Genomic DNA, 23,345 nt, shown 5'->3' on the forward strand with positions numbered 1-23,345 from the left:
TAGGGTGTTCGGGCACTAATAAATAAATAATTACAGAATCCGTCAGTAAACCGCATATTATGGGACAGAGGGAGTAGAGTGATGCATGGGGTGTTCGGGCACTAATAAAAAAATAATTACAGAATCCATCAGTAAACCGCGAGATGAATTTATTAAGCCTAATTAATACGTTATTAGCAAATAAAGTCATTAGCAAATGTTTACTGTAGCCATAGTAAAAGTCATTAGCAAATGTTTACTGTAGCCATAGTAAAAAAAACATACCAGCCCGACGGTTGAACCGGAACTAGTACTCTCACCGGGTCGGTTGGCTTACAAAGGACAAACCTGGGTTTACCCTAACATCTGATTATCATCATAAAATGATTTATCACCATGACATGATAAAAATAAGGGCCCCTTTGAATCAAAGGAAAAACCATAGGAATTCTAGAGGATTTTATTCTATGGTAAATAATCCTATAGAGTCCTTTGAAACAAAGGATTGTTTCCTATCAATTCCTTTGAAATTCCTATGAAATGAACCTTACCTGAGCAATTTTGGAGGAAAATAAGCATGAGGTCTCACCTCATGTTTTCCTCTTCATGTGTCTAAGGTTCCTGCGTTTTTTCCGTGTGCTAATCAAACAACAGTTTGAAAACTTTCCTGTGTTTCAAAATCCCATAGGAATCCAATAAATGTGGCATTCAATTCCTAAGTTTTTCCTATTCCTCTGTTTTCTCAATCCTGCGATTCAAAGGGGCCCTAAACTTGTTGGCCCCATTTGGATCCCACAAAATCCAATTCACATCCCCCGAAGATTCTGAATTGTCTAAATATAATTCAAATTCAAATGTATCTATATGGATGTACATGGAAATAAAATCTAGGATTAAATACTAAAGTGTACTCCGTACTCAATACTAAATACATGTTAGGTTGTTAAAATGGGGAATGATTCCAAAACTGTATTAGCCGTGTGTGCATATATCGGATGATATCCAACCGAAATAATCCAAGACAAGAGCAGAAATAACACAGAGAAGAAGCACATCACATACCATCCAACTTCCTCCGGTCCTTGAAGTGGCTACCCTAGGGTTGGTTCGCTGCTGTCTGCGCGGCTATTGGTAGTTGCCGGGAGCAAGTGGAGGAGCGGCGATGCCGGAGGCGGGGCCAGGCAAGAGTGACGACGACCTAGCTTTGGCGGATTTTTTTGAGGATTAATATTATTTTTATGGAAAATCGCAAAAGTAGTGGCCAACCGGGGAAAATCGCGAGAGTAGGTCCCTGTCGAACGGGTGCAATTCGATAGGGCACCTATCGAACGACGGGCAGTCGACAGAGCCCTGTCGAACGGCTGGCGTTCGACACGCTCGCCTGTCGAACGGAGAGAGTTCGACAGGGCCCACCACCCCGCGCCGCCAGGCCTGTCGAACCGGGGGCGTTCGACAGGTCCCTCCACCGACCCTGTCGAACAATGGGCGTTCGACAAGCCGGTTTAAAGCCCCGTCTCCCCAGCCCGCGATGCTTGTTCGATTTATTTGAGGACCACATCGCCAGCCGCCGTCGAGAGTCGCCACATCGTCGCCGTGAGCGCCGGAGGGAGCGAGGGGAGGGAATAGCAGGCCGGAGAGGAGGCGCCGGCCGGGAGGAAAGGGTTGGCGACGCCCTCCAGCAGTGAAGTTAAGGTATACATTAGTAATCCCTAAGTACAATGCATATGAAAGTTTAATAAAAAATTGGTTTAAGAGTTGTTAATTGTTTCGCATTGTTCGATGTTAGTATGTATGGTTAGCACATATTTGTTATTGCTAAATGTTGGTAGAGGTATTTAAGTAATTGTACGGTTAAATTAGTTCTTAGTTAGTACATATTATTGATATGTTGTGTGTTAAAATATGTACAAAGGTGTTATATTTTATTTGGATTATTAAACTAGTTGTTTGTTACTAATAGTTGTAAATTAGTACACGGCAATGTAGTATAAGTTGTAATAGGGTAATTATCGAATGATTAAATGATTAAACGTGAGACTATTTGTCATGTTTTATCAGGATGTCAGGTGATATGCCCATTCGTCTGTATTATGGCGATGCTCCTATACAAATATGTGATAGCGGGGTGGATTTGACTCTATATGCCTTCCATGATACTAGTCTGAATGCACCGGAGCATATGGGTTTGAACGACGTGTTAGGGTGGTTGTATAATATGTTTGGGGTAGATCCAGTGCACGATAAATTTGTCATAAATGCCGTGTGGCCAGTGAGGGGTCAACATGGATGGCAGTGGAGAGTAGTGGAGGTTGCGTCAACTGGGAGTTGGAGGAAGTTTGTTAGTAAAGTAAGGGAGAAAGGCTATAGCCTGGCAATAGTGGTGCAGAAGACAAAATGTGTTGATCGATCGGGGGAGTCAAGTCATGCCGTGGTGGAAGAAACTCCGTTGGAAGGTGGACAAGCTGAAAATGTTTGGCGGACTGAGCAAGGTCGAGGGGAAGAAGTAGTAGAGGGTAATACACAAGGAGAGGTCATTGTTCGTGGTACTAATCGTGAGGCCAACGACTCGGACGATGAAGAACCGGATTCGCCTATGCGTGTTGATGCAGCGGAGGAGAATGAGGCGGTAGTGGATCAGATGGAAGTGGAAAACTAGGAATACATTGCGCTTGTAGTGGAAGGAGAAGATACAACACTGTGGGACAACGAAACTTACATACCCGATAATTGGACGACCATATCAATGAGTCGTATGAAGGTAAACGATGGTTTAGATGCCCACTGGTGTTATGATAGTAAGCAGGTGAAAGTTGGACAGATGTTTCATGACAAAGGTCACTTACAAGATGCGGTGAAGAGGTGGGCATTTGTCCAGAAGCGTGAGTTCAGGGTGAAGGTTTCAAATAGGACGACGTATGACGTGAAGTGCATACAGGGTGGATGTCCTTGGAGAGTGCATGGTTACAAGACACAACATGACACTTTATGGGTAGCTTCGAGGGTTGAGCAACATACGTGTTTGTTGGAGAATACCCGTCTGGTGCACAGAAACCTGACAGCGGCATTTGTGGCACAAATGGTATATTCAAAGGTGGTTAGAAAAACATCTTTGTCCCCTTTCACCATAATGCATGACGTTGAGAAAGAGTACGGATATGAGATATCGTACGACAAGGCTTGGAGGGCAAAACAGAAAGCATTGGAGATGAGGTTTGGAACTTATGAGGATTCTTATCACAATCTTCCCCCACTATTGGAGGTGATGCAGGCAAGAAACCCGGGCACACACATGGCTATTCTCGATGAGGTGAATGAATATGGGGAGAATGTTCTTCGTCGGGCTTTCTGGTCATTTGGGTGCATGATAGAGGCCTTTAAAAATTGCATTCCTTTGCTCTGTGTTGATGGCACTTTCATGACAGGCAAGTATAGAGGAACAATTCTAACTGCGATCGGAGTCGACGCGGATAGCCATGTCGTTCCTGTTGCTTTTGCATTTGTTGAAAGCGAGAACACATCAAGCTGGCTATGGTTTTTGCGGCACATTAAAATGTGTGTTGTTGAAAACAGACCAAATGTGTGTGTTCTGCATGACCGACACGCCGGTTTGCTATCAGCGATACAGAAGCTTCAAGAAGATGTCACACAGTCCGTGCCATGGCCAGATTTACATAGCAGATGGTGCATGCGACATTTTGGGGCTAATTTTTATAGACAATTCAAGAGTAAGAGATTGATGGACCTGTTCAAGAAGTTATGCAAGCAGAATCAACAAAGAAAGTTTGATGCCATATGGGAGCAACTGGATCGTTTGACCACTACACACATGGAAGAGGTTAGGAAAAAACCCATAGTTGCCAGACAGGAGGAGACGGAGGGACTTGAACCCATTCCTAATGAAGCACCAAGTATTACTCGGCGCAGGAAGCGTGGAAGGGCCACGAAGTGCTTCACGGAGTGGGTAGAATTTGAGCCAAGGGAGAAATGGTCGTTGTTGTACGATACAGATGGATCGAGGTATGGTGTGATGACAACAAATCTTGCTGAAGTGTATAATTGGGTTATGAAGAATACACGACCTCTACCACTTGTTGCTATCCTGGAGGGCATCACGAGGGGTACACAGAAGTATCTCTGTAAAAGGTATTCCATGGCTAGTCTGAACCTCAGCAAACCCAGTGTTAAGTATAGCCCCGCTATTACACAGTACATGGATGAGAAAAGTAAGAAGGGAGGAATCCACAGAGTGTGGCCTGCTGGGAATAGAGAGTTGTTATTTGAGATACGACTTCGTGACAAGAGTGGTGTCGGCATTGGGACTACTGACATCACATTGGAATGCACGTTGTGGCCAGAGTATCACGCTTGCAAATGCAATTGCAACAAGCCTTACCTGTTACATCGGCCATGTTCCCATGTTCTTGCTGCTTCCGCAAAAGGGGGTATTGATGGAAACATTTTTGTTTCTCCCTACTTTAGAAAGGAATCGTGGGAGGCAACTTGGCGTGGTGAATTGCGTGGTTGGCGTGCCGTGTGTGATTTCACTCGTCCTCCTCCAGGGCAAGCCAATTGGGTTCCTGACTCAAATTTATTAGTTGATACTAAGGGTCGTCGCCAGTCACGCAGGATCAAGAACCTTATGGATGAAGCTGAAGTGAAAGATCGTTCTCGTCGTAAGAAAGCTTGCATTCTTTGCGGGGAGAACCATTCCCGTAAAGATTGCAGCATGTACAATGTAGGGCAAGATGCCACAGGCGCTGATGTTCGTCGCGTTCCAAAGGGGAAGTCGAAGAAGAAAAATAATCCTTAATTCGCTATTATCATTGGTGGACTCCCTACTTTGAAGATCGTTATCGTTCAATTTATGTTTAGTGCGTCTGTAATTTTAATTTGAACTTTCTTGCACTTTTATTACCCGAATCTATTTGTAATGGCCTTGTAATTTTCATTTTGAACTGCACTGCACTTTTAATATCGTCATGTATTTGTATTGGAATTGTAATTTAAATTGAAATGTACTGAACTATTCTTATCTGTATCTATGTGTGCTGGTACTGTAATTTTAAATTGAAATGGCATGCAAATTTGTTAATTGAATTATGTTGCATACATTTATTGTACTGTTACCATACGTGCATTGTACTAATGTGGTTTTCGATCTGCAGGTATGGCTGATCAAAATGATGGGCAGCTGATAGACAAGGAGATCGATAGGAACCATCGATCGCGACGTCTTAGTACAGGAACTTTCTGCAATGTGCTAAAGATGCGAGGACCGGATCAATATTGGCGTATTGATCCTCGTTGGGTTCCAAGGTGTGTGAAAATATATTGTTTTTACTAATACAAGGTGTTTATATTTTCATGTATTAATAACTTACGCTCTGTCATGTTGTAGGCTGAGAGCAGCTGGGTTGTTGACGTTTGCACGGTTAGTCGAGCCTTCACGTGCAAGGTCCGAACGAATCCACATTGACGCGGCGCTTATGAGTGCTCTTGTCGATAGATGGAGGCCTGAGACCCACACTTTCCACCTCACAGTTGGAGAGATGGTGCCCACTCTGCAGGATGTGTCTTATTTGTTGGGGCTGCCGATAGCTGGGCCAGCAGTTGGCCCAACAATGGTGAATGCTGGATGGGCGGATGACCTTCTGGCCAGTTTTGGTGGTGTGCTGCCTGTTGCACTGGAGGATCTCACAGATGGGCACGGGCCTACGAAAAGTTGGTTGAATCAGTTTCGACAGGATGTCTTCCCTGATGACCAGGAGGAGTGGATCGTGCAGCGGCACTTAGTCGCTTACCTGTTGTGGTTGTTTGGATGGGTGATGTTCACGGGAACTCACGCTGACTCCGTGGACAAGCACTTCATCCACTTTGCGGAGCAGATTGCAGAGTTACCTATCGCGGAGATTCCACAGTACAGTTGGGGGTCGGCGGTACTTGCGGCGACATATGCCGGACTGTGTGATGCTTGCGTGAGGAACAGCAAGCAAAGTTCACTCCCTGGATGCCCGTTGCTACTTATGTTGTGGGCGCACGAGCGCTTCGACATTGGGAGGCCTCAGCTTGACTCGTACGCAAACTACGGTTTGCGAGAGATGTACAGGTCTGGTGTTGATGACATCGACGATCGTCCCACTATGGGATCCTTGTGGACACACCGTGAGGTAATTTTTGTTAAATTCGTTTATGTTATCATTATGAATACTAGTTCACAAACTTTCCTTATATGACTAATGAAAACTACTACTTGTTACAGTCGCAGTGGGTTAGCGGGACGACACGTCGTGTCTACACTCAGTTTGTAGCTGACTTTGATCAGCTTACGCCTGACCGTGTTCGGTGGACTCCCTACACTCAGCACGATGTCAATGATCGTGCACCGCACGGTCTCGCGGATCTTTGCACGCGAGATATGCAACTCTGGAGGACGACTTGTCACCTCGTGGTGGACGTGCACGTCGAGCCACACAATGTCCACAGGGTTCTCAAACAGTTGGGCATGTATCAGGACTTCCCTCCGAGAGATGGTCGTCCTTTGGCTGATAGTCTTCATAGGTTAGTTCACATCACAGTTGTTTAATCCTACATTTTTTAAAATAAATCACTGCACAACATTTTTTCTGATGTGTGAATTTGTTGTTGTGCAGGTACTCCAGAAAGGGGCTCGGGCTTTCCTACGAGCTAGTTATTGTGACCACGGTTCAGCCGACGGTACAAGAGTGGGAGCACGCAGCTGATAACTTGGAACTTCAGACACCTCCAGACGATGGGAGTTATTATGGAGCTTACCTTCGTTGGTACCGCAGTGTTACACGATGGAGGTGTTTTCCTCCACAAGGAGATAGCACCGTCCCCCACCAGGCAGCGATTACTGACACGTTTGCCCCTCAGCCTAGATCAGCTTACAACTCAATGGTACGTGTTTATTTGTGGAATTTGAGCAACTAGTTCAATATTTTTAAAAAGTTAGCAAGTAGTTCAGTATGTCTAATAAATGTGCAATTGGTTCACCTAGTTCCTTTTCTTACATAAATGTGGAACTAGTTCAGTATTTATAAATGATGTGCAACTGGTTCATTATTTCTAACAAATGTGCATCTTGTTAAATACTCTTAATAAATGTGCAACTGGTTAAATAATTTTAATTGCCTTGATTATTTGTGGAACAGGCGGAATTTGTTGAGCACGTTCACGTGGAGTCCGACACCCTGCTGCAAAGACTAGAGGCGAGACCTCCAGTCGTCAGGTCTGACGACGTGGCGAGTGTCCTTCGCAACTTCCGTGCACGTGCTGCCGCACTACTACGTCGTGTCTCCTGTCGGAGCGCGGCAGATGTGGTGCAGACGTCGGGCCGACGGCCATCACCACCACTACCCCGACGTTCCAGCGTGGATCGGAGTGGTCCATCCTCTTCACGTCGCGGGTACGAAGCGGCCCACACATCTCACGGTCGTCCTTCCTTTCAGCACACCCCAGCACCGGAGTACACCAGGGGGTCAGCCGGATCAGGGGTACCCACGTCGAGTACGGCACCACCACGTCCGCAGGTATTCCAAACTCCGCCTTATGTTCACCCCTCGCAGGGAGCATCTGGGTCGGCACACTTCCCTTACATGCCAACGGGGACAACGTGTTGAACACACCAGCATGGGGACTTCATATCACTCCGCGTGCGCCAGAGCAGGGCCACACACAGCACACATGTAAGTCATTTTAAACAATAACACGCTTTAGTTTCTAATTATATGTATCGTTACTAACTACGCCATATTTTTTGGTTTCTCCCCCTTGTACAAACAGACGATGAGTACGGTTCGGCGTCGACGCATCACGGAGTGCCTGCTTACTCCCCTCGCACAGCATTCATTGAGGACTTCTTTTCCACTGATCCTCCCCAGGGGGAAGTAGGGATGGATTACTGGCACGCAGCACCTCAGGTCACACAGCCGACGCAGGAGACGGAGGCCGGTCAGGGGCCAGACGTGACACCACAGCAGGCAGCTAGAGATAGGCACCCCCCTGATAATTTGACATATCCCACTGAGCAGATTAGGCGTAGGAAGAAGGGAGGACCTAGCAAGCGTGCGAAGGGCACTGATCGTCCTTGACTTATCTATTTGTATTAAACTTTTAATCATTTATGTTCTGTCCGTACTATTTGAGAAACACTTTACGATTAACTTAGTACTATCAGTACTATTTCATAAACTTCTTCGGATAATTACTCAGTAGCATACCCTTCGAATGAATCATGACAAATTATCATTCAAATATACAAATAATGAAACTAAATAATTCAAATATTTTAACCAACAAATAAATACTACAATTTCTGACCAAACATTATCAAAACCCTAAATCACATACATATAACATTACAAAAATATTTTCCTTTCTTACACACTAAAATAAATTACATATTATTAAAAAAATAACTTATTACAAATAAATGGAGAACGCGACCCTGTCGAACTGCGGCAGTTCGACGGACATCCTGTCGAACTGCGGCCCAGCCTGTCGAACGGGGGCTGTTCGACAGCCCTGCCTGTCGAACGGGGGCTGTTCGACAGGTCCTGTCGAACGGCAGCCTTCCGATGTCGTCGCCAGTCGCGCTCTGGCCGTTCGATAGGCGCCCTATCGAACTGCACCCGTTCGACAGGGACCTATTTTCACGATTTTCCCCGGTTGACCACTACTTTTGCGATTTTCCATAAAAATAATATTAATTCTCAAAAAAATTCTAGCTTTGGCTGTAGCCATGGACCCATGGTGGTTGTGGTGGCGAGAGCAACGGAGCAAGGAGAGAGCGGAGAGCCGCGGAGAGGGGAGAAGACGTATCACATCAGATCGCCTTGCAAACTGGGCCAAGCCCAGGTTAATCTGAATCGACGGCCAACTCGGGCGCGGCGCGGCAAGGTCAGATGGAGAAGGCCTAATCTTAAGAACAGCGTCCAGGTTTTAGCAGTAAGCTTAAACCCTTAAACTTACTGTTTTAGCAGCAAAGCTGATGAATAATTCGGCCTGTTTAAGGGTTTTTCGAACAAAAGAAAAACAAGAGGAATTTCAAAGGACTTTGACCCTATAAAAAAATTATAATAACATAACAATATAAACCAATCGACCATTAACAGTATGATAGAATAAATATTGATCTAATGGTTAAAGTATATATCGGCTGAAAATCTGATGTCATTAAATCTAAATGACTGGTAATCAATAAAATATTTGCTACATAAGCTAAAACCAACTTATATATAATCCTTATAAGCTAATGCAACACTTAAACAATATCCAGACAACACAACAGCTGAAACCTCAATGCAAGAATAATTGATGCCTACTTACTTAAATAAATCTAATTTACAACCATAAACCCATAGGTCGAACCCAACCGATGCAGCATAAGGTTGATAATTGTCTGATAGATTTAAGCAAAGGAAAACGTACGAATTACCCCCCCCCCCCCCGAACTATCGCGGTCGTCCGAATTAACCCCCATGAACCACAAAATTGGACATTCTTCACCCCCAACTATGCAAACTGGACGAATTACCCCCCTCGGCCCAATCCGCGGTGGTTTTGGTCTACGTGGCGTACACGTGGCATCCTAGTCAGCGTTTCTTAATTTTAAAAAATGGTGGGACCCGCCTGTCATACTCTCCCACCTCTCTCTCTTCCCCACTTTCCTCTCAATATCTCTCTCTCTTCCCCTCTTCCTCTCAATCTCTATGTCTCAGATGTGGCCGACGCTAGGCGCGGCGGGCATGGTGGAGAGGCGGGCGACGTCCAGCGGCGAGTTGGTGGCCAGCGCTAGGCGCGGCGGGGGCGCCGCGGGCGTGGTGGAGAGGCGGGCGGCGTCCGGCGGCGAGTTGGTGGCCGGCGCTAGGTGCGGCAGGGGCGCGACGGGCGTGGGGGAGAGGCCGGTGGCATCCAGTGGCCGGCGGCCGGAAATACACTGCGGGCAGCGGGCGCCGTCGCCCTCGCGCACCACCAGGAGGCGGGGCGTGGGGACGGGAGGTGTGCGGCGGCGCGTGGGGGCGGACGGGCGGGGGCGGCGGCGTGCGGGGATGCATGGTGGGTGACGGGCAGCAAGCCGACGGTGGCGGCTTGGCGGCACAACGGCCAGTGCCAAAATCCTCCTCCTCCGGTGCAGGCAGCCGGCTAGGCGACGGACGAGTTGGCCTTAGCCTCCTCCTCCTCCGGTGCCGGCGGCCGGCTAGCCGACGCATGAGCCGGCCATCGCCTCCACCTCATCCTCATCTGCCGGTGCCGGCGGCCGGCTAGGCGACACACGAATCGGCCATCGCCGCGTCGTCCATGGTGTTCCGCCGCACCAACCCAGCATACTCCGCCCGGTTCCTCCATGCCGCGACGCAGGTTTCGGGTGTAGGTACCCGAGGCACGCGCACCACCGCGGCGCGTCCACCCGGGGCACATCTCCTGCGACGCCGGCTTCGGGTACCTCCACACTCCGGCGAGCCCGAACTCCTCCGCGCTCCTCCGCTGCTGCCACGCTCCTCCGCCCCAGCCGCTAGAGTCGTCGGCTCCCCTCGGTCGCCTTACTGTGCCGTCCGCTGCTGTCATGTCATGCCAAGAGAGAGAGAGAGAGAGTGGAGCAGAGAGAGAGGGGGAAAAAGGGGAAGAAGTGTATGACATGTGGGTCCCACAAATATTTTTTTGATAGAGTGCTGACTGGACTGCCACGCGTACGCCACGTAGACCAAAACAGCCCTGGATTGGGTCGAGGGGGTAATTCGTCCGGTTTGCATAGTTGAGGGTGAAGAATGTCCAGTTTTGTGGTTTAGGGGGGTAATTCGGACGACCGCGATAGTTCGGGGGGTAATTCGTACTTTTTCCTTAAGCAAACTGATATGACACCGATCAAACTGGTCATGCATTAAATTAACCAAGACAATAAAACCATCAAAGAGAAAATTAACACAACAGATAAGATCGGCTAACCCTCCGATAAAATATTAGTATGAACCTATCGGCTTAACAAGATTTAGATTATTAATAACAATCTAGTAGGTCGGACCTAACCGTAACCGATGCAGCACGAGATAGTATTATGATAATCAAACATGACCGAGGAAGTCCTAACTAAGCCGATGTGATTATAAACAGTAATGGAAATAAAGATAGAAATGATATACCGGATAGGCAACCCTTGCGTCGACCCAATTAGTATATCGGACCCAACCGAGAAAGTCCTAGCTACGCCAGCGCAAGCGAAGATGATGGAACTCACTTCTTGCCGAAGGTCGAACTCAATCGATGCAGCCCATGCGCGAAAACAAGAACTCGTCGAAATAAAACCTCATGAGATGCGCCGAAAATATATGTATATTGTTCTGTGAAGATAGATTATAGGGATCCCGAGTGTACATATTTATACCCATAGGCCGATCAGAGTTCTAATTGGACACTACTCAAACTTTCCTAAAGAGAAAAAAATATATGCAAGTCTTGATCGTACACTAAAAACATTTTCCTAAAAATAAAAAAAGAAACTAACTAATTCTATATAATTAATAAATAAATTGACATTGTCATATCCTACTTGAAGTCGATCTCTTCTGGATAGACTTCATTTAAATATGAATTTCCTTGCCCAATCCATCAAGAATCTAACTGTTGTCGACTGACAATTTCTATTGGTCCATTCCGGGACTCTGAAGCTGATATTGTCTCTAGACCGATGACAACTTTGAAGCTTACTAAATTTTGGCGTTAACAATGGGTCCGGTCATTGGTGACTTAGCGAGGTGGCCAGGTGGGCCCGGTCAACTTGTTATGTAAGCAGAAATATGAGCCTATACTACCAGACCCGATGTATATGGTTTTGTAAAGATGGGGGAGAAGATTTTTGGTATTGTGGTTTACGGACAGCTATCAAATTCGATGTAAAGTTGAGAGATGACAAGTGGACTTATTCCTAGCGGAGACGATGAATCTGTCGGCCTGTTTACCAGTTCAGGACGTCATGACTTGAGACACACGGTAAACCCATCAATGTGCAGGACTTGCGGACTTGACGAATGGGCTCAGCAGTCGACCGAATCAGCGGGCAGGTGGTCAAGCTTTCCTTCAAATGTATAGCGAGGAAGCATGCATCCAAGCCTGATCCAGTAGGGGTTGCTTAAATTGTAGCAAAAATAAACCTTACCAAATTTTTAGCAATTTGGTAATATTGCTAAAATTTTAATAGGATTTCTTATGTATTTATCAAAGTTTGACAAGAAACTAAATTGATGCACATATTTGACAACTCTGCTAAAAAATGATATGGTTTCAAATGACATCAATCTGAACTAGCCCGTAGTTTTCAGGCTACTCAAATTACCATAGCTCACCTTTGTACAATTGTACTAATACACTCTTGTCCCTATCAATTACCTTCACTATCATATTAATCATTGTAGGTGTTAAGTAGAGCTCTAGAAGTCAAAGTCAACGTGAGTTGCTGTCAACATATGGCTATGAGGCTATCTAGAGGGAGAAACAACACAGCTTTTTCCATAAAGATTTGCAGTTGCTTAAGTCGCCCAAGTCATCAATCTTCAACTAATCGATTTGGACAGTTTGCATCGTAATCTCCACGGCTATCTGAGATTATAAAAGGTTTACCAGGGCAATCATCTACCAGCAAATAGCAATCCAGCGTAGTGGTGTACTAGTGCATAGAAGATTACAATGTCTCAAACCTGAAGCTTGCGGCGAAGGCAGATCATTCTTCCGAGATGAGCTGGCGGTTGCCATGGAGGTCACTGGTTATGATACTAAGTGTATTGCAGCCCATGATTTACATGTCATGCGGCTGCCTTGTGGAGGAAAGGGCCGCCCTGATGGATATTAGGGCTTCTCTGATACAAGCAAACTCTACGTTGGTGCCCCGTTCATGGGGACAGACTGAGGACTGCTGCTCGTGGGAGCGTGTAAGATGTGACAGTAGCAAACGGAGAGTATATCAGCTCAACCTTTCCAGCATGTCGATTGCAGATGACTTTTTCTCCTGGGAATTAAACATCACAGTTTTTTCTGCATTTCGCGACCTTCAGTTCCTAGATTTATCACAGAATAAACTGATTTCACCGAGTTTTGATGGTAATAAGTAATTAGCATCAGTCTATGCGTGCTGGATTTTGGCTTTCATCGTGTCTCTCTAACGTGAACTGTTCCCTCAATCCACAGGATTACTAGGACTCACCAAGCTTCGGTTTCTCTACTTTGGTGGTAACTGGTTCGGAGGGAATTTCCCGTCATCTATTGGGAATTTGGTTTATCTAGAAGTCATTGATTTCAACTCTAACAACATGAACGGACTCTTCCGGTTGCAGGTATATAAATGATCTTTTGCTTCTCATAGTAGAGATTTTTTTACCATTCTTGAGAATGTACCGAGAAGCACCACGTTTTTAGTGTATTTTGTACCTCCTTATGTTAAGCTAAAGATTTCACTAAGTACCTCCTCGATGATAAAATTGATCGTTGAAAAAAACAACTGTTATACTTTGCAGCTTTCGAAAATCTTACAAACTTGCAAGAACTGAATCTGAGCTCGAATAAGTTTGAAGGTAGCATCCCAAAGTCATTGTTTTCACTTCCTCACCTTAAAGTATTAGATCTCTGTGGAAATGACTTCATCAAGGGAGGGTTTCCTGTTCCTCCGGAACCAGTTTTGCTAGAAGTTGTTAATCTCTGCAACACCGCCATGAATGGGACTCTCCCGGCTTCAGGTACATAATTTCTTTTTTACCTCTCTTAGTGCTAAGTAAAGAATTAACATTCCTTGTATGTGCTGGTATTTGAAAGTTCATGCTTTACAGCTTTCGAGAATCTTAGAAACTTGAGAGCACTGAATTTGAGTAAAATGGATTGGAGTTTCAATAAATTCCATGGAGGCCTCCCAGCGTCATTATTTTCACTTCCTCACCTTAAGGTCTTAGATCTCAGTGGGAATTTTTTTGAGGGTGGCATTCCCATTAATTCATCTTCATTCCCAGTCTCACTTGAAGTGTTAAATCTCAATAACAACAACATGAATGGAACTCTTCCAACTGAACAAGGTACAGAAAAATGAGCACTTGCTGATTATCTTAAGTGCAAATAATGTTAGGTAAGATTGTCCATGGAGCTGCTTATTGATGCATATGTTTTTTTGCAGCAATAGAAAATCTTGGGAACCTACGAGAATTGCATTTGAGCCTCAATCGATTCGCTGGGAATATTCCAAGGTCATTATTCTCACTTCCACATATTGAACTATTGGACCTATCAGGAAATCTCTTAGAAGGGCCTATTCCTATAAGTTCATCTTCAAACCTTCCTGCGTTTATCAAGAGCCTACGATTTTCTCATAATAATTTGAGCGGCAAATTTTCTTTCTCTTGGCTGAAGAACCTCACGAAACTTGAGGCGGTAGTCCTGTCAGATAATGCTAATTTAGCTGTTGATGTAAATATTCCTGGATGGGTACCTCAGTTCCAACTGAAAGAACTAGCGCTCTCTGGCTGTGACCTTGACAAGAGCATTATTACAGAACCACATTTTCTACGCACACAACATCATCTGGAGGTACTTGATTTGTCCAATAATAACTTGCCAGGGAGCATGCACGATTGGTTGTTCACCGAGGGAGCAAGACATTATAAGCTAGATCTTGGAAATAACTCGTTAACTGGATCATTGGAGTCAACATGGTATACTCAAAATTTTCTCAAATATATCAACGTATCAATGAACCGTGTTGCAGGTCAACTTCCAGACAATATCAATTCGATATTTCCAAACTTGCTTGTTCTTGATTTTTCAAATAACGAAATTTACGGGCATATACCGATAGAATTGTGTCAGATACGTCAGCTGCGGTATTTAGACCTATCGAATAACAGCATTTCTGGAGAAGTACCAGCTTGCTTATTCACTGACCATGCTGTGTTGGAATCCTTGAAGGTTTCAAAAAACAAGCTTGGTGGACTAATATTTGGTGGAATGGATAATATGTCCGATTCTTTGTCGTATTTGTACCTAGATAGCAACAAATACGAGGGGAGCATACCTCAAAATCTATCAGCTAAGAACTTATTCGTCATGGATTTACATGATAACAAGCTGTCCGGGAAACTTGATATTTCTTTTTGGGATTTGCCTATGTTAGTGGGCCTGAATCTTGCTGACAATACTTTAACCGGTGAAATACAACCCTATTTATGCAACTGGACAAGCATTAGCCTTTTGGATCTATCAAATAACAACTTAACAGGGTCTTTACCAAATTGTAGTATGGCACTGCAGGTTAATTTCCTTAACCTCTCTAACAACTCTTTGTCAGGAGATATCCCATATGCCCTTTTCAATACATCCGAGCTTATAGTTATGGATATCAGACATAATCGATTCACAGGCAACTTGAATTGGGTACAGAATAATTTGGGAATTGACATACTTTCCTTGGGTGGAAATGATTTTGAAGGGGAAATCTCTCCAGACATATGTAACCTTCAATACTTGAGGATAATTGACTTCTCACACAACAAATTATCGGGCTCGGTACCAGCATGTATTGGTAACATCCTCTTTGGAGATGTGCATGATCATGATATCCTGCAGATCTTTTATGTCGAACCGTTTATCGAGCTGTACGATTCTCACCTGATGAGTACTTACTACTATTACCTATCAGGCTTCGCCTTCTCTACTAAAGGGAGTCTGTATATATACGGTGTCAATTTGTTTGATTTGATGACCGGCATCGACCTATCTGCAAACATGTTTGATGGAGAGATTCCTTGGCAGCTAGGAAATCTCAGCCATATCAAGTCCCTCAATCTGTCCTACAATTTCTTCACTGGCCAAATCCCAGCAACATTTTCTGGTATGAAGGAGATTGAAAGCCTGGATCTGTCTCACAATGATCTGAGTGGACCGATACCTTGGCAGTTAACTCAGTTATCGTCGCTGGGAGCGTTCTCCGTGGCATACAACAACTTATCAGGATGCATACCGAACTATGGTCAGCTGGCCTCGTTCAGCATGGAAAGTTATGTAGGCAACAACAACCTCTATAATACATCACAGGGAAGCTGGTGCTCTCCTAGTGGTCATGTGCCAAAGGAAGATGTGGAGGAGAGATACGACGATCCAGTCCTCTACATTGTCAGTGCTGCCTCGTTCGTGTTGGCGTTCTGTGCCACCGTTGCATTCTCATTTTGCCATTCATACGGCCGATCTGCAATACTCAAAATGTAGTCCACCCAGAAAAGTAGTACTGTATGAGCAATAATATAGCCAAGAGCTTTCTGAAACATCTACCCCTGTATGTAATGTAAAATTGTAAACTATGCTATCCTTTGGTTCAATTTTCTGTTCCATAAAAGGCAGCTATCTGTAGTAGAATAATATTGCACTCTCTCTTTTTTTCAGAATGTATCATATTATCCTGGTTGGCACAGATTAGCCAAGCAATTGCTTGTTACATGTACAACAGATGCAGCTACTGGTTCCTCCTCTTGCTTGTTCTTGACGATCTTTTACCTTTGGTTCCAGAATCTGGCACCATTGGGAGTGGCACCAGCAAACCTCCTTTGAGATCATCAGCATTTTTATTCTTCTCGATCGATTTCTGTAACTTGATGGAAAATTTGAAATCTTTTATCTGCAGAAATTGTATAAGGCATGTTAACTAATGGCCTTTGTACAAGCTCCAGTGTTTTCAAGAGGAAAGAGAGTTTAGCACCTGTTCTTCTAGATCACGAATTGTATCATCTTTCAACTTCAGTTGAGCCCTCTCCCTGTTGAGTGTAGAAGTGTAGATTTATCAGGAAAGAAAAAGGGAAAGTTGTGTATCTTTATGATAGGAACGCAAAACTAGAAATCTAAAAACCAGAATTTTGGGTGCTACATAACCAATTTTTGCCTAACAGAAAAGGACAAGGCTCAAGCAGATTCTTTACAAAGTAGTACATGAAAAAGATATACCCCCCCCCCCCCCAAAAAAAAAAAGGAAAGGAAAAAAAAAGAGCAACCAACACACACAAATTAGCACGATCCAACACCTTTCGCTGTGCCATCTACTTCCATTTTCTGGTGGAAGGGTCAAACATACCTTTCCTCAATTTCTTTTAGTGTTCGACGCCATATATCCTGGTTCTTCGTGAGTTTTTCATTCATCTGCAGGAAAGGCAAAGTACCAAGTCATGTCAAAGAACCACAGCAACTATGCTTGATAATAACTGAAAGGTGCATGATTTGAGATGCTCACATCTGCAAGTTTCTTTTTCTCCAACATTGCATTCTCAATCTTTTGTTGGATTTCTTTACTCTTATCATTTACAGCTTTATCCACTGCATCAGAAATGTGTTGTTCCTTTTCTTTCTTAGCTTCTGACAGCCGAGCCTCATAATACTATGAATATAAGGAAACATAGGCAGATAAATATATCAGATATAAACTGTAATGTAAATTATATGACAAGCTCTGGTAGTACAGATTGTGACATCAAAAGATAAGCACTAATAAGGGATGAACCTCTCTCTGAGTTTCAAGTTGGCTAGCAAGAAGACGGTTGTATTCATCCACAATCTGTTATGAGAAAAGCATATGTGATTTGAGGAACCAGACTGGCAATGAGGTGTCAAAGATTAACTGAAATGAATGAATCTTAAAGCAATTACTGTTTCTGCTTTGCTGCTGAAAATAGCACCACCGATATCTTCCTCATCATTGCAGGAGCAGTTTGCACATTTGTCACCAGAATATTTACACTTTGACTTGAACTTGGAATGCTTCACATCACTTTTGGAGTGATTAAGTCGGTGGACGTAACTGTCACCAACATAATCCCAAACACGTTGAGTTTCCAAATCAAGTGAATAGCAGTGCTGAGTTTCTTTCCAGTGCCTAATTGCATGGCCTTCTTCATACCTGTAATAACAAAGAAATTCACAAACAGTAATCATGCCATTAACTTTCTTTCCTTCAGATTATTAAATACAAAGAGATTCGCAAAATGCTCCAAAAATTCAATTAGCAGAGTAGCATACCTCCCACATCCAACAAAACCACATATTATACAGATCCATAGGTTTCCAGAGGTTTGACAAACAGAACATGTAGGATTCTTAGACTGCTTCTGACAAAACTGGCAAACCTGAAACAGAAATATTATGAATAAAAACAAGTCATGATCAAGAAAGCTTGGTAATGTGAAAAGGCAGTGGAGGATCTTAATACAAGGAAATCAATGGCATATGGTTATAGTGGTGAGTGGTGGCAATAATATATTTGTATTATAGCCATAGGCAGACATTGGCACATCTACAACTCTACGCTCCATAAATCTGGTTAGCGCAATATGTCTTAAGATTCACCGACACGGGTAAACAGGTGCCATAAACATTCAGTGATCTTCAAGAAAAATACAGAAGGTGAACATTCTGCAAATGACCCTGACCTCTGTCCCTGGTTAGTTCCTACTGAGTAGCAAATGTACAATATCATACTTGATAAATGACCACATATTTTATTGGATATTGTTATGGAATTCGATCACACTTGATAAATGGCCACATATTGGGTATTGGTATGGAATTCGAACTACTACGTTAATCAGTGCCATAGAAGATTACTCAAAAATTCAAAATTGGAAGAATATAAATTTAGAGATAATCCATTCTATATTTCTATGCCATTGACAAAGCACAGATTCTGCAATATGTCACAAAGCTCAGTTCTATTATATACCATCGAGCAATTAGTTTTCTTCCTTATATGCCATAGCCGCTAGTCAACCATTAGTCAAACTATGTTAAGAGCAAGTTTAATAGTATAGCCAACTACTAGCTCCAAATCATCTATAGCCAATGTAATAGCTAATTCATACAATAGTTGCTTACTACACTATTAATACCTGATCCCCACCTGTCATACACACATTACGTCTTAGAGTCCGCACTGCTATTGTTTATAGCTGGCTTATAGTCTGCTATTGTACCTGCTCTAAGGGCGAGAATATATCCATTTTACCCCTAGGGTATCATGTGTGCTCATGGATTTCGTTGGTCATGATCCACTATTTTTTCTCATTGATGAAAAATAGGAATCCATTGTGTTTTTATCTTCCAAGATTATTTAATGCAACATGGCATTGGTCATTTTTCCTCCCTTAGCTGCATCTGACTAATGGTTGACTAATGGCAGATAAGGAAGAAAACAAGTTGTTCAATGGTATATTGTAGAACTGAGCCTTGTCGGTGGCATATTGTAGAACCCACGCTTTGTCAATGGCATAGAATGGATTGACTCATAAATTTATATAAAATTGAGGCAAATTCAGTATCATGTAAAAATGTAAGCAGGAAAAGAATCACAGCCATAACAAATGGTTGTTTGTTGCCCTAATTGAGAAATGGTGATTGTCAAAATGATCATTACCGGACAAGATGAATTGACCCACATTGAAACACATGAACACTGGAACGAATGATCACAAGTCGTTGCCATAATTCCGCTGATGTCTTGATCCAATCTTTCTGTTTCATAACATGCATAAGAAGATGGTGAAAAGATGAGAAAAAAAATGATACATTAAAATGTTCAGAAAAACTCTTCCCAATAAACAGAGGAAGTGTGTACCTATGCATACTTGCACAAAGATAGTTAAACAACATAAGTTAATAGATAGACCTGAAAACAAAGGTCTTAACTATAATTATGTAATCCATATTGCCCAAGGAGAAATAACATGGTCCCTAGATTTGACAGAGCTTACTGGTATAGTAGTAGCTTGGAAAAATAGCACCCCAAAGTCAGCTTTTAGAAAGAAAGAAAAAAAACAGTACCGAAATCGATAGGCAATGTATACCTCCAAAAATAAGGTTAACATATATATGGTGAAATATTTGGCAAAGTGTGGATGACTTCCATAGTTTACCACAAAATATTTGGCAAAGTGTGGCATGCCACACATTGTATGGCTAAGAATTTGTTGGCCACAATTGTGGCAAGTTATGGCAAAAAAATAACTCAGTGACAAGTGAGCCAACTTGCTAAAAAATTGTGGCATAACTCACTTGTGGCATGAACCAAACACTAGGCTTAATTGGTCAAACTTGGGTGCCACAACTTTGGCAAATGTTGGCACTCAACCAAACAGCCCCTAAGACACCACAAACATGTGGTGAGTATGTAGCTTCTCAAGTCTCAACTTCACAGGTGTAGTTTCTCAGAAGAGAAGTGGCTAATCTTTTGATCAGAGGGGGCATTGCAAATTGATATCTTCCCAGCCTATGGGGAGGTGATACGAAGCAAAATTGTAGTGGACAAAATTCATATCTGACATTGTTGAATGACCACAAAACAAGGAGAAAAATATAAATAAGCTCACCAATACAGACAGGACATGTTGGGAGCTCAGTGGATCCAACTGGTGGAGTCACCGCAGGCTTGGTTGATGGTGTATATTGGACAGCAACTATAAACAGAACATGGCAAACCTCTACCTACACCATGGAACAAGAAGCGAGCGAGCTTCCCAATTTAGGAGCAATGTTACACATGATCAGCAAACTAGACATACATCCAATCGACAATGTTAGTAACCTCGGATGACGAGAACCTCCAACCGTTGAGGTCCAAGTAGAACCCATCGGCACTCTTCTGATCCTCAAACTCCACGAGCACGCTATACCGGTCCTCCACCCCATCATCCCTACCGACACAACACATATGTAAAACCATAGCTTCCCGGGCAAAGTCGGACACAAATTGCTTCAACGAGAAGGATAATTCACCTGACGACATGGATATCGGAGGCGTGCTCGATGTAAGGGCCGCAGAAGCGGACGAAGTCGTCTGGTGAGACGTGGGTTGGGACGGCGAGCACCAGGAGCCGTGTGCCGCGCCATGGCTGAGATACGCAGGCGATGAGGCATGAGAACACGCGGAAATGAACAAATTAGTAAATAAGATGGTACCAAGGAAGAGAGGTTACCGGGAGTAGGCAGTCGGAGGCGAGCTGCGGGGCGGCGGGTCCGGAGGAGGAGGAGGATGGAGTGGCGGCGACGGCGGAAGCGTAGGAGGCGGTCGACGAGGAGGAGGAGGAGGAGCGGTAGAGGTGTAGGATGCCGCGGGTGTAGTTGATCTTAGGGTTTCGGGCGGGCGAGGCGGAGGTCGCGCCGGGCAGCTCGAGAGGCGCCGTTACGGAGGCGGAGGTGGTGGTGGGGAGAGGGTCGCCGGAGCGCGGGGAGAGGGGGTGAGAGGTGCCGCTGGTTTCGCCGGCGGCGACGGCGGTGGCCGCGGCCGCGGCCGCGTCGTCGGTGAAGTCGACGGACTGGATCAGAAGGCTGAACATGTTTGCTTCCTGGGCTTTTTGGGCCGTTGCTCTTCTTTTTGTAGTTTTAGTCTGTAGACTGTATACTGTAGTAACGCTGCTTGATTTTTTTTCCTCTTTTTTTCTTTGGTAATTAATTATTTTTCTCTTTTTTTTCTTTTGGTGAATTAATGATTGATTTTTTTTTCGTCTTCCGGTGCAATTTCAGCCATTTTTAAGACCTAGTTCAAAATGTGAATGATCAAATGTCTAACAGTGTGCTACCTATCATTTTTTATTTTCTGTACTATTTTTAAAAGAAAACATCTGCACTGCGTCCATGCAACAGGTAACCCGCCTCACATAAAAACACCTAAAAACAACTCACTAAGGATAAAAAGACATCCTGTAAAAAGCCAACCTTTCTCCCACATGAAAACCATCACTACTTGCAACGACGACCTATCACCGTATAAAAAACGCTCCATGAAACATCAAATTGTAGATGACTAAAAAAGTGAAAACGGACCATCACAATCTTACTTAACCAACCTGGTTAGAGTGACTTGCTTGCAACATAAGCAAAAACGATTTCTATGTACTCCCTCCGTTTCACAATATAAATCATTCTAGCATTTTCCACATTTATATTAATGTTAATGAATCTAGATATATATATACATCAATATAAATGTGGGAAATGCTAGAATGACTTACATTATGAAACGGAAGAAGTATAAGTTAACTGGACATGCCCTACTCATAGCTATGTGTAAATTTTGGATTTCCATTGCAACATGTGTGGTCCTTAACTAGTTACATGAAAATGTTGAACAACATATGAATGTTGGAATAAATATTGAGGCTATTTGGTTGATGACCAAATATTACCACACTAAATCTTGGACACGTTATAATTTCTTAAGCTAGTGTTTGATTGAGAGCCACATTTAAACTGAATCCCACTTTATTAGGAATTGATTACATGTTATACTTTTATTTTCTAGCCAAAATTTTTCATAGTCGTTGTCTTTTCATACTCATCGCAAATTAAGTTCATGGCAAAGTTAGCCTTAGATCCAAATGCCAATCATGAAGCCCGATACCGTTCCCGTGAAAGTGGAGCTACGACTTCGCCAAACGCCAATCATGCCGTAGGGTCATCGGAGATAAGTGCTCTACTACACTGCACGGAGGAGATTCGTCAAACTACTCAAACATCATCGCCTGACTCTGACTGATCACCTCAAAATGATGAACAAGCAACCGGTCGTGCGGTTAGATCAGAAACCCCCGAATCTTTGGATTCGCACTCGTAAGCAGATCGTCGACTTCCCGCCAAAAAACACACATCGTCTCCTCCATAGTCCTTTCCCTGCCTCCAATGATCAGCAACAGAGCAATGCTTTTGCTCCCTTTTGCTACACAGTTACACTTGACATCATCCCCCTAATCACCACTGACAACCCTGCCCCACATGGCTGGGACCCACTCGACAGTGAAAATGGTTGGCCAAAGCGTGAGTACGCTTGGGTTTAAGCAGACAACAGTCACGGCTCCACCATAATCTGCCCCCGGCTAATTGCACTAGCCCACTAGCTTTTGGAAGTACTAACCTGCCTCGGAAAACGTGACGAGACAAACGGTGGATTAGATTAGATAAGAAAATGATTAGAGCGAGTATAATACTATGCTATAAGTAAACTGTAAACACATATAGACAAGAGAAAAGAAGAGAGAAGGGAAGCGGGCTATAAATTTGTGCGTACGAGAGATAAAGCCATATATTAATGGTGTAATATATGTTTATAGGTAACTATTATATGTATAAGCTACTTCCAAGCAAGATGAATTGAAGCTTAGGGTTGGTTCAATTTGTTACCATTTTCAACCTTACCAAGTTTTGACATTACCAAATTTTAGTAAAGTTACCAAAATTTTGACAAGGTTAACAAAATTTATCAAGATTTTATATGTAATTACTAAAATTTGACAACAACTAAATGTAGCCAAAATTTTGACAGCTTTGTTAAAAAATTGGTATGGCTGAAA

At 43.5% G+C, this 23,345-nt stretch overlaps 2 protein-coding genes and 1 pseudogene across 2 annotated transcripts; 2 read left to right on the forward strand and 1 right to left on the reverse strand.

The window, feature by feature from the left end:
- Positions 1 to 5,420: 5,420 nt before the first annotated feature.
- LOC136356324 (protein MAIN-LIKE 1-like) lies at positions 5,421 to 6,707 on the forward strand. The gene is made up of 2 exons (XM_066310067.1): positions 5,421 to 6,146; positions 6,239 to 6,707. The coding sequence occupies exons 1-2, from the start codon at positions 5,466 to 5,468 to the stop codon at positions 6,560 to 6,562; spliced, it is 1,005 nt and encodes a 334-aa protein (XP_066166164.1). The 5' UTR covers positions 5,421 to 5,465; the 3' UTR covers positions 6,563 to 6,707.
- A 5,895-nt stretch (positions 6,708 to 12,602) lies between these two features.
- Positions 12,603 to 16,642, forward strand: LOC112936049 (receptor-like protein 13; annotated as a pseudogene).
- Positions 16,281 to 21,346, reverse strand: LOC4337211 (BRAP2 RING ZnF UBP domain-containing protein 1). Its single transcript, XM_015777876.2, has 12 exons — positions 20,976 to 21,346; positions 20,776 to 20,891; positions 20,585 to 20,693; positions 20,370 to 20,484; positions 19,418 to 19,515; positions 18,028 to 18,134; positions 17,659 to 17,908; positions 17,513 to 17,566; positions 17,246 to 17,389; positions 17,090 to 17,154; positions 16,721 to 16,775; positions 16,281 to 16,639 (listed from the first exon to the last, which is right to left on the reverse strand). The coding sequence occupies exons 1-12, from the start codon at positions 21,333 to 21,335 to the stop codon at positions 16,478 to 16,480; spliced, it is 1,635 nt and encodes a 544-aa protein (XP_015633362.1). The 5' UTR covers positions 21,336 to 21,346; the 3' UTR covers positions 16,281 to 16,477.
- Between the last annotated feature and the right edge of the window lie 1,999 nt (positions 21,347 to 23,345).

The sequence above is a fragment of the Oryza sativa genome, chromosome 4 (genome assembly GCF_034140825.1).
Source record: "Oryza sativa Japonica Group chromosome 4, ASM3414082v1".
In the NCBI taxonomy this organism is placed as follows: Eukaryota; Viridiplantae; Streptophyta; class Magnoliopsida; order Poales; family Poaceae; genus Oryza; species Oryza sativa.